The sequence below is a fragment of the Cydia pomonella genome, chromosome 16, assembly GCF_033807575.1.
Source record: "Cydia pomonella isolate Wapato2018A chromosome 16, ilCydPomo1, whole genome shotgun sequence".
Classification (NCBI taxonomy): Eukaryota; Metazoa; Arthropoda; class Insecta; order Lepidoptera; family Tortricidae; genus Cydia; species Cydia pomonella.
The window spans coordinates 7,071,994-7,083,026 of NC_084718.1; the positions used below are offsets into that span (position 1 = coordinate 7,071,994).

The 11,033-nt window shown below is 38.6% G+C and overlaps 1 protein-coding gene across 2 annotated transcripts; it reads right to left on the reverse strand.

The window, feature by feature from the left end:
- Window positions 1-1,410: 1,410 nt before the first annotated feature.
- LOC133526336 (uncharacterized) lies at window positions 1,411-10,986 on the reverse strand. 2 transcript variants are annotated; one of them, XM_061862899.1, is made up of 7 exons: window positions 10,637-10,986; window positions 10,046-10,161; window positions 6,775-6,888; window positions 5,677-6,219; window positions 5,201-5,313; window positions 3,398-3,541; window positions 1,411-2,723 (listed from the first exon to the last, which is right to left on the reverse strand). In XM_061862899.1, exons 1-7 carry the CDS (start codon window positions 10,818-10,820, stop codon window positions 2,582-2,584), a joined length of 1,356 nt encoding a protein of 451 aa, XP_061718883.1. In that variant the 5' UTR covers window positions 10,821-10,986; the 3' UTR covers window positions 1,411-2,581. The 2 variants fall into 2 exon arrangements, with proteins under 2 accessions (XP_061718883.1, XP_061718884.1); XM_061862900.1 differs by lacking the exon at window positions 6,775-6,888.
- Window positions 10,987-11,033: the final 47 nt, after the last annotated feature.

An 11,033-nucleotide genomic window follows, 5' to 3' on the forward strand; every position in this document is an offset into this window, starting at 1 on the left:
TGAGACATTGAAAATTTATCTGCTCCGGCTACGCAGATCATACTGGTTACACCCTCAGCAGGTGGCTCGCACTGGCACATGCTCAAGTAGTTGGACTCGCATGCGTTTTTGCTGTTGTTCATGTTCACACAATGAATACTTATATGATTTCTGATTTCTTAATTTAACGTGTGCAACCTTCGACATGTGGGGGTTACTTACGCCATGTGCAAGAGCAATTTTTGTTTCGAGTCTGACTAGCCAAATATTGTTGACAGATATTTTCATGTTGTATCACCAATTGTCTATGATATAAAAAAAAGCTAAAAGTCTGTTGTCAATTTATGTCATTCATTCAAATTGTTCGCGGTTTATAAGGGGTTTATTTGAAATAATATTAATAATGACTATACCGAGTGAGGTCCGCAAACTATTATTAGTAATAGTATGACCAGCCTAAGATTTTTCGAATTTCCCGCCAAAATATTGTGTAATATTTCAGTAGCCAGACTCTATCGATTCAGCTAAAGCATCTCTAAGCCCACTTATAATAGTTATAATTGATTTGCAAAGTTTAGAATCTCCTTTGATTATGACACAATTGATAATAGGTTCTTAAAGTCGAAACACACTACCTTTTCATGCCAAGTTTTACGTCAAGTAAGGAGCTTATGGAATTTGTAGACATTCTTACTGCCAAGTTTGTGCAAAGTTAGCGTAGTCAGAGTCTAGTGTGCTTAGAGATTCCTTAGTTCTGAATCCATAAACAATAAACCTACCACATGACTTTGGCCGGGTTTTCTTTTTTTCATAGTTGTGTCTCTCAGCAGCTTCGGTCCACGACTTCCACGAGTGACCCTGCGGAACGACCAAGTGACTCATGCTATGCTATACACTTCTCCCGTTTGTACTTCTGCGTACGCCCAAAGTACGTATAATGCTTTGTCCAAACAATGCGCGGTAATACGACCAAAGAAGCAGCGAGGTGCCGATGCCGCGCGTGACGTGCTTCTAGAGTTCGTTTTCAGCTTTCACCTCACTGAAGCACCTACGAAGGTATGTCCCGCACGTCCCGGTGCCTTTCCGTCCAAATCTGGCAAAGTATATATCGTCCGGTGACAAGCAAAACTCACTAAATACTAAAAAATAATTAAACAAAGATTAACCTTATTTTAGTAGTGATATGGTTCATTATGGCTATGAACTTGTGGTGGTAATTAGTGAGTTTCGCTTGTCACCTGACGATATTATATAGTCAGTATCAAATGTGCCGTCGGTGTAAACTTAAGCGTTTATTACATCTACACGGTCGCCGGGCACTTTTTGTAGGGAGGCCTCCCGGTTGTCCTAAGTTTTCCTAAGCGCACCTGTTTGAGAAGAATGTCTTTTTTGGTCCTATTTGAAAAGGTATTAGCTTAACTGAAACACGTGTTAAGTTATATTTATTTATTCATTGTTCATTGTGTTGCGTTTGCGTAGCTTGCAATTAATTCGATTGTAAGGCAGCGCCATAGAAATAGGATCGACTGACATGTCTCTGGGCAGCGCCATTTGTATTCGAAATTTAAAACACAATGACAAATAGCATCTTTTGACAAATCGTCACTAATAAAAAAAGTAAACTTTCTAGTTAGCTCACAGTATTAGAGATGAACTTGTTGGTATTTATAAGTTCATCTCAAAATATATGACTAATAGACTTTTCAAACTTTTCAGGGATACTTTCTATGAGTTCCAAGGAACTGTGAAATCTACTGAACTGTATACTAAATATGTCACGGCCCTGTTTGGAGTCCTGTAAGAGGCAGCATTAGAGTGAGAAATTGATACAAGTAGGTTACTTTAACAGATAACTGCCTCTCGCTCTTGCTGGACTTCAACCGGAGCGTGAGTACTGTCCGCAAACTAAACTAGATTCTGGATTCAAATCCCGGTAAGGGCTTTTCTTTGTGTGATAACCACGGATATTTGTGCCTGAGTCATAGGTGTTTTTTATGTTATTTAAGAATTTATATATTATATGTAAGCCTTCGTCTTGAGCTGAATGTGGGGCTTAAGTCAATTTGTATAATAGTTTCCTATAATATTTATTTATTTACAAACGTGCTGGTTCCATTTAACTGTTATAATATAAAGGTTCTGTTATAAAGTGTTCGGATTAGTTTTTTATTTCTATTCAGGTCCACGATGGGTTTCGCTTAGCAACTAATCCCGAGAATTGGCGTAGGCACTAGTTTTTACGAAAGCGACTGCCATCTGACCTTCCAACCCAGAGGGTAAACTAGGCCTTATTGGGTTTAGTCCGGTTTCTTCACGATGTTTTCCGTCGCCGAAAAGCGACTGGTAAATATCAAATTATATTTATTATGTACATAAGTTCCGAAAAATTCATTGGTACGAGCCGGGGTTCCAGTACCTCTACTCTAAAATTAAGAGGGGTTGCATACAATCTCATACATTACTTCCTGCTTTATCGTAAGTATCGTAACAGTCAAAGGTGGTATTGACGTGGACGTCCACGATAAAGTAGAAAGCGCCCATTAATATTTTGCATAGGTATCATATTCTTAATATTAGTGAATAATTTGTCAGCGTCAAGAATTTATTCAGTGACGGTAGATGATTCGTCCGAGGAAGGTCCGGGCGGGACATTCTCCTGGTTCGGGTGCTGGCGAGACTGCCTATAATGCAGCCGGTTGCGGTAAAGCTTCGCCTCGTCAGTGCATTTTATTGTTATGCTGCCTCTGCGAAAAAAAAACCTAGGTGAGATACGTACGCCATTTTTAAACTTCGCACGCAGCAAAGCAGCTAGGCTATATGTCATGTCTGAAGTAATCTTATAGATGAATACAAAAAGTAGGTTTTTTGCCAATTTTATATGCGTTGTGTTAAAAGACTCGGACGCCCGGATACCTAATAAGCATGGTATCTATAGCAAATACCTAACCTAAGTAAAGGGGTTTTATTGGTCTCTATTGGTGATCCGGGGCTAGCTCCATCAATGAAGTTCTGTTTTTGATGGGCTGATATTCCGTGAAACGGAAAACTATTATCAGGCCCGACATCGGGACAGACAGAGAAGTGTGGATGTAATTGGCGCTTTACTGTTTTCGAAAATTAAGAACGTTAGTTAACAACCTTTAAACTGGACAAAACTTCATCTGAAGCGGTATTGACTTATGAATTAAACCGCAGTTGGTTAGCTCCAGTATCGCTTCGGTAACAGCAGGAGCGACTTCATTAGCCTATTTAAGTGTACCACGGGTGGGTAAAGGCCTCCTCTATGTTCTCAATTCAGTCCAGTGATCCTGTAGCTTATTGTTTCCCACCCTTCCCTCATGTTATTCGTTTATAAGCCAAAACCAGATGCTATCAGCCTATCATAACATTACCTAACCAGTATAATTTTTTTATTTACCTGACCAGTCGCTTAGATACGCCGCAGCGCTCGGCAACGGTGTCCACGATGTCATTCACGATTTGAGGGTCGAGCCGCTTCTTGGGCGGGATGTTCATGAAGGCTGGCGATTGCTTGCCAGTCAGTGAATGCGTTGCTAGTACCCTGAAAAAAAAACGTACCTAACACATTCATCTGTTCATCTAAAATATTAAATTAACTTTGTCGAACTTAGACTTAAGACTTTAGAGTCTACTCTGAGAACCTACCGCGAACACCCCACACTAGGGTCTTTTGAGCGTCGGCGTCTTAGTCATGGAAAGTGGCTGCGCAGTTGCATCAACGTTGCGTCGCGCTGAGCAGCAGCCAGAGTTGACTCGACACTGACGCTCTGGAGACGCTAGTGTGGGGTTGCCTTAATTGGAGTAATAGAGAAAGATGCCCGCAATTTGCGAACTTCGGTGTTCGCGGTAGGCTTTTGTCAGTGACAACGTATTTTGGCTTAGAATTAGGCGGATGACGTATAGTAGACATATTCTATCCCTATCCGCGCCAATATTGCAGTGACGTTACTACATAACAGTCATACGTACGTAGGTTTTTTAGTTCTCGTTACAATAAAGGGCCAATTACATGAATACATCCACACTTCTCGATGTCGGGCCTGATAATCGTATTCCGTTTCACGAACACACGTTTCACAATGTGCAATGATGTGCTGCATTACAATATTGGAAATGTAAAAAAACCGGTCAAGTGCGAGTTCGTTTTACTCGCGCACCGAGGGTTCCGTACAAACTTTGAATTATCTTGTGTAACTATAAAGGCGGAAGAATTTTGATCCGAAGTACCTATACTAACAATAAGTTTAATTGTGTACAGCGCCATCTATCGGCAAATTGTCTAATAATTTACGCAACGCACGTATGTTGGTTTTTCGTGGATAATTCTCTATCATGTGAACCGATTTCAAAATTATTATTTTATTTGAAAAAAGTTGTCTTTAATGTAATCTCATAATTATTTGTGGTGTAATAAACACACTTATAGTTGGTTAAATTGCAAACTGAATTCAGAAATGTTTTTTGTTAATAAAAAAAAAAGTTACCAAGATAGAGATAGAGATAGAGATTACATTTTTCCTGTAAAAATTATAGTAATGTTAATATTATGTAAAAATTTCATAATTTTTCTTCGCTTAATTTCGGAGCTAAGGGGGGGGGGGGGGGGTTGATATTTTTTTTCCACATTTTCCTCACCCTCACCCCACTTGACCTAGTCACTAGACATTGAAATTGTGCCCCCTCTACAGGTTACGCTCTGGCCCTGGGCATTTCCCATGCATAGTTATTAAAAATAAAATGACATAATAATACTTTCAATGTGTCTGGGTTAGCGTTGTTCATAACTATTCGAAATTTAGCGGAAAGCGGTGTGACAGACGTATGGACGGACAGAGTCGCACCATAAGGGTTCCTTTTGTACCTTTTTGGTACGGAACCCTAAAAAATGGATCATATGCAAAATATCAAACATTGAACATTTTCGGCAATTAGAGACAAAGTATTTTTTACATGCCAAATATATATTATAAAAGATGAAGAAGCTGATATTTGCTGAAACGGAAAAATACTCCTTTTCGAGCCCGATATTTGTCACAATAACAAATCGATTATTGACACCTACGGTGTAACTAACATACGTGCTTAGATATAAGCTAAAAGCATAACGCCTGCCATAGTCGGGCAAAACCAATACTTAAGTAATCTCAAACTGCCAAATAACTGTATCTAAATCACCTGTAAATTGGTAAAAAATATTTACCTGCGAGGAAACACTGCTTGCAGAAGTTGCCTCGTGGCGGTGCTGTAGGATGTCCAGTCTATATCGTTCAACAGTCTGCTTGGCACAACGGCGTTGCCTGCGCCAATCTGTACCTGAAATGGTATTTTATTATTTCACGCACATTCGAGATATGATTTCACATAAAAAAATATAAAAAATCTTTTTTATGTATAAAAAAAATATGAAAATGTAAAGACGAAAATAATACTAAATTCACAAAAAATATACTGCTAGGTACATTAAATAGAGGGGCTAGCTCGGCGCTTATAGTATATAGGGTGCCCAGTAGGCTGCTAGCATTGCTACGCTGCACGCTATATAGCCATGCAAATTCGCTGCCCAAGCAAGGGACCAGCCCTCTGGTCACTAATCACCACATCCGCGTTCCGCTTCGCTAGCTCCCTGAATATAGAATGGGCTATGTTTTCTAAAGTTAATTAAAAACAGATAACTACCATATCGTAATCGATCCCATTATAGCTCGTTTCGCCTGTGTTGGTGGTGTGCGCTGAAACTCGACGAACTTCTAACGTTTTCGGATTCGGAACCGCTTCGCCTTTCACAGGGTTTCCGTTCACAGTCATATTTTCCCCCACTGCGTTGGCTTGCTCCATCGGTGACCTCGTTCCGTTCTGACGTTCTGGTACATCATTCCGTTCAAAAGGGTCAGCCACACCCTCCGGCAATGGGATATTCTCGTTATGACATCTAGCCACTAATACCAGAAAGCGGGCGTAGAGACCTTTAACGACAACCTCCATCTCCTCCATCTTTTGTTTACGGTCTTCCGCGTCGAAGTCAACCTGGGTGCTCTGGTCGAAGGTCAATAAGGGTATACGTGCGCTTGGTATTGATACTGGAGTGCTGCAGATCATGGAGCGGCTCCTGGGGTTTGAAGCCTGGTACCGAGAGGACTGTCTGCTTCGGCTGTTGGAAGCATCACGATAGTGAGCATTTTGGGACGACTTTTTATGACGTCGACTAACTTCATAATGCATCTGTAAGAACCAGGAAATAGTTTTTGGACATGAATATTATTTTTGAAAACCAACATTATTTTTGATAAACACCAAAATTGCTTTAAGTTTTTTTTTCTGCCTCTTTGTCGGAAGCGTCAGGTTCTAAGTATCATCAGTATTAGGGTCTTTGGGGTCTAATTCATTTTTTTTTAGAATAGGTAATATATTTCACTCGGTGATCTTGATAACTGTGTATAATAACAACAGCTTTCTAGTATACTTACTGTTTGCGAACTGAGCCAGGATGGATATGGAATAGTTATTTACGATACAAGTGCGAAAAATAGCAAATTCGTAACGAGTGGCGATAAATTAAAACACGACCGAAGGGAGTGTTTTAAATCGACACGAGTTGCGAATGACCTATTCGCACGTGTATCGTACGTACAATGTTTTTCGGTACATATGACCCTTTAAATTTTCGACATAGTTACATAATGTGCTAATAAAAAAAAAGTAGCACCATATGTACTGAAAAATCTGTTAGGAGCGCTCATAGGTCACGATAAATGTAAAAGAATCAAAAATACGAACCTCCTGTTCACTTTCGCTGCTAGTATTATCAGTATCCGGCACCACTTGAGGCAATGATACCGGTCCAGTCGAACCTCCTGGAGGCGGTTGGTCGGAATTCATCATCCCGGAAAACTAGAATAAATGGTTATTGTATTTTTTGTACAAGCTTTTGTTACTGAAAGCTTACTTTACACAGTTACCTCATCTGTTCCACCACACCACGCATAACAGCCATTGAAAACTCAGCCTAAATCAAAACTTAAATAGTGTATGGAAACTAGAGCTGCAACGGATTTTCGTTTTCCGGATACCGGATATCCGGCCGTTAGGTTAGCAGAAATTTCGGCATCCGGCTGCCGAATATCCGGCTAAAAGTTGTGTCCAAAATTAATTAAATTATATCGCGCGATTGATCAAAGTTACGCAGGTTGCAACTTATTATAGGCAGTCGTTTATAGACGAGTGAAAGAAATTCACTTACAGTGAGTTTTGAATAGCGGTAAGTATGTTACAAATTTCTTCGTAAGTATCTTAATGTTTTCGTTGCGAGTGCTCATTAATTAACTTTGTTTTGTTATTTATAAGATGTTTTAGTGTTTAGTGCATATTGTATTCAATCCAGGCCATATATTTCTATCCGTCCGGATACCGGATAGTTGCGTAGTAACCGGTCGGATACCGAATAGTAATTTAGCACGATATTAATGAACCGGATATCCGTTGCATCTCTAATGGAAACGTCACGTGACTTCGTAGCATCTGTCATCCCGACTATTTTTTTTCTTTTAGTTAGGCGACGACAGATGTACGGTTGTCATCTTGGCTAGGCCCCCAGGCTTTTTATTGGCTATTACGGAACTATCAATCATCAAGATGATTCTAACAACCCCAAACATTTATTTGTGTTGCTTCTTTTCAGTGTATGTTTTAAGTATGTTCTACATGCTTATATACAAAGGTGTGGTAATTTGAAGAGAAGTTGTAAGTGGAAGTGGCATTAATGATGAATAACTGGAATTACACGCGCTGGTTAAAAAACCGGTTACGTGTCGGGCCACGCATAATGAATTTTTCTTTCTATACGATACGATAAAGCCATAAAATGCATACTGTAAACTTGCATTGTATTTAAGTGAATAAATATATAAAAAAAAAAAAAAGTTTCGTGGTAAGTATTTATTTATTAAGCTAATATATTTTCTTTGTTATGTACGCCCAGTATAAAAATGAGAGGGAGAATCCCCCCCTGGATTGGAATTAAGAAGTGATTATTTTCGAAAGTAATCAATCTTAATAAAAAAATGAAACCTTTAAGTTTTCTGTGATTTTTTTGTTTTTTCGTTTTTTAGTTATGAGTAGTTGAAACTTTTTAAGCTGACCGTTTAGCACTTGAGAGATTATCTTGTGAACAATAACATTGTTCTTTTCAATCTTTATAAAAATATACTTAGGTATAATAGTTTTGAGTAAATTATAAAATATCTATGACACACCAGACTAAAAGGTACGGAATCCGTAAAAGGCAATTGATAAGATAAGTATTCTGGATTAAAATGCCGCTGTGTTTCACCTTTACAAAACGTGGGTATTATTAAGCATGTGCGTGGCCTTTTTTCTATTGTGCAAAAATGACAGGAAACTAAACTCATAGCTTTGCCAAGTCATATAATCCACCATATTTATACCTAAATAGAAGCTTCCATAAATAATGTGCTTTTTTTGTCATCGCATCTTTTCTTATTCCTTAGAAAGTACAAATTTCCCATGCGCTGGGCCGCCCAGTCCGTTATCAACAGTTGATAACAAGAATCCAAAATAAGTCTAATCTAATAATTACCATAACGTCCGATTATACAGATGTTTTTGTTATTGGTCATACTCTGACTGATACTGTTTACCAACCCCAAAAACGGAAAAAAATCTGCTGTTTCATACATTTCGGCGAATCACATGTCAATTTTTTTCATAATTTCGGGGTTGGCATCGTAGTAAAAGTTGTTCAGTATGATGTTCTACACCGTGGGCTGGTAAAACCCTACAGATTTTAACATTTTAATTACGCATTCCTGAGGTCATAGGGAGTAAACAAAATTATACGGGTTTTGGTCCTTCGGCAAAAAAAAAAATCGTTTTTTTAGCGTTTTCTGCTCACGATACCTTATTTCTTTTTACATCTTGGCAAATCAAAAAAACAAGTTTAGTAAAGTTTATTTATTTATTTACAGATAAAATTTAGAGTTTCCTTTAAAACTTTAATGGTTGTCAGTCATCACAGGCCTTTGCGTCTGTTGCAGACGATATAAGCACTGCTGATTAGACAACGTGTTTGGTCACTGTGGAGGCCGATGCGATGTGTGGTGTGGGTTTGGTCATGTGTGTGTGGTGGGTGATTGTCAGTAGGTATGTCTGAACCACGTGAAATCAAGTCACATAGTGGCAGCGTCACAGCCAAAAAGGCGCTTTTCACTAAGTTATTACAGAAATAAATTTTCACAAGAATTTCCGAAAACATTGTATGACAATTTATCTCTAAATGCGGTCAAACTGTCGGTTTTTACCAGCCCACGTTGTAGATTGACATTGACACCTCAGAGCAGAAGTCAGGCATAACAAAATCACAGTGTATAACAGCGCAATATAGCCAGTTAAATCTTAGATATTCCCATCGTCCCATATGACTGGATTTATAAAAATCGCACTCGTATCGGTTCATCTGTTCATGCCATAATAGCATGTTAAACTTATATCATCCCTCTATGTCCATCGGGGGAACATTTATATTTCGATTCGAGTATTAACACTATTAACTACTATACCTCGCGCATCCAATGATGATCCCTATGACAAATCATTTTTATATGGAGCACATTAATTTATTTAGAAATGTAACATTTAAATAATAAAAATATTTCTTTTTTTTTATTAAGCCTTTCCAAAAGCGACTTAGAGGAACAGGACAACCTACCGCGAACCACGTTCGACTTGTTGCCTCCCTGTCACACTTACATACGAATTTACAAGTGCGATAGACAGCAACACGTCGAACGTCGTTCGCGATAGGACCCCTGGGCTATAACCGCGAAAATCGAAGTTCATCAGTTGCGGGCATTTTTCTCTGTCACTCCAATTACGTCTTAGTAAGAGTAAAAGAGAAAGATCCCCGCAATAAGCGATTTTCGGTTTTCGCGGTAGGCCCCTTTGTTGTTATATGGATTTGACATTCGACGCGTGAGGTATAATATAACTAATATAAGTATTATCTATCATTAATAATAATAATAATAATTACCATTGGGCCGGATTTCATTTCTCGAATAGTGCGCATACAAAGCGACAATACATTCTTCACTTGATGATCCTCTCTTTCCACCAATTTCTTTTGTTCTTTCACATAGTGTTTATTATCTGGAAATAGTTATTTGTTTTACAAGGAGAAAAAGTTGTTGTAAGCCACTCGTGGTAATATTGATAACCGAGCAAGCGTTAAGATTCTAAAATTAAACCACGAGCGTAACGAGTGATTAAAAAGTGAAAAACTCAATATTAAGCGATGCGAGTGTTTCAAGGCACGATTGTTAAACAAACTTTGCTACCGAGTAAAACACAAACATTTTCACGACACCAAAATTATAAAACTATACAATTTTAATCTAAATGAATCCATTTTACACGAAAAAAAAACCACTCTAAATTTACAGCAAATTGCTACCGCAATCTTACAATTCAATGCAACTTTCCTATCTTTTTTTGAAGAATAAAGATACTTTTTCCGAACTGGTGTGGTGAAAATATTTTTATTTGATTTTTAGTTAATTTCGTTAGCGAAACATGTACAACAGTCGTCCACTATCAGTTATATGACGGTTATTTAAAAACTTACCCGATATCCTCATAACCTGCGCCCGCCGAGTATTATTCCCGTGCTTATTTCGAACATATATCATTTTCCCAACGTGTAACTGTGTTTCATTACCAATCAAGGATCCAACATTGACCACTCCATAACTGGGAAATACATCACGCTCGTCCACCCATTCCACAAGCAACCACAATCTTTGCGACATTTTAAATCTCAAACACAAGTGAAGACGCGAAATTATAGTTACTGACTAAAGGGAAGACACTGGGGACCGTTCACCGAAATAACTCAGGTAAAAATATTGAATGCAATACCCCAAGTGCGATATGCACCTTTGTCGTCCCACCCTCCTTCGGTTACGAAGAGCAAATGAACGAGCGACTTCGTTATTTGCTACGAGTCAGCTTTTGTGTTACTG

What these genes read in the sequence shown, in the direction of transcription:
- LOC133526336 (XM_061862899.1), bottom strand. Translation starts at nt 10,820, where the DNA reads ATGTCGCAAAGATTGTGGTTGCTTGTGGAATGGGTGGACGAGCGTGAT. An exon ending in AAATGAAATCCGGCCCAATG is followed by an intron (nt 6,889 to 10,045) that starts GTAATTATTATT and finishes CATTTATTCTAG; the next exon opens with TTTTCCGGGATGATGAATTC. An exon ending in CAAGCAGTGTTTCCTCGCAG is followed by an intron (nt 3,542 to 5,200) that starts GTAAATATTTTT and finishes TTTTTTTTTCAG; the next exon opens with GGTACTAGCAACGCATTCAC.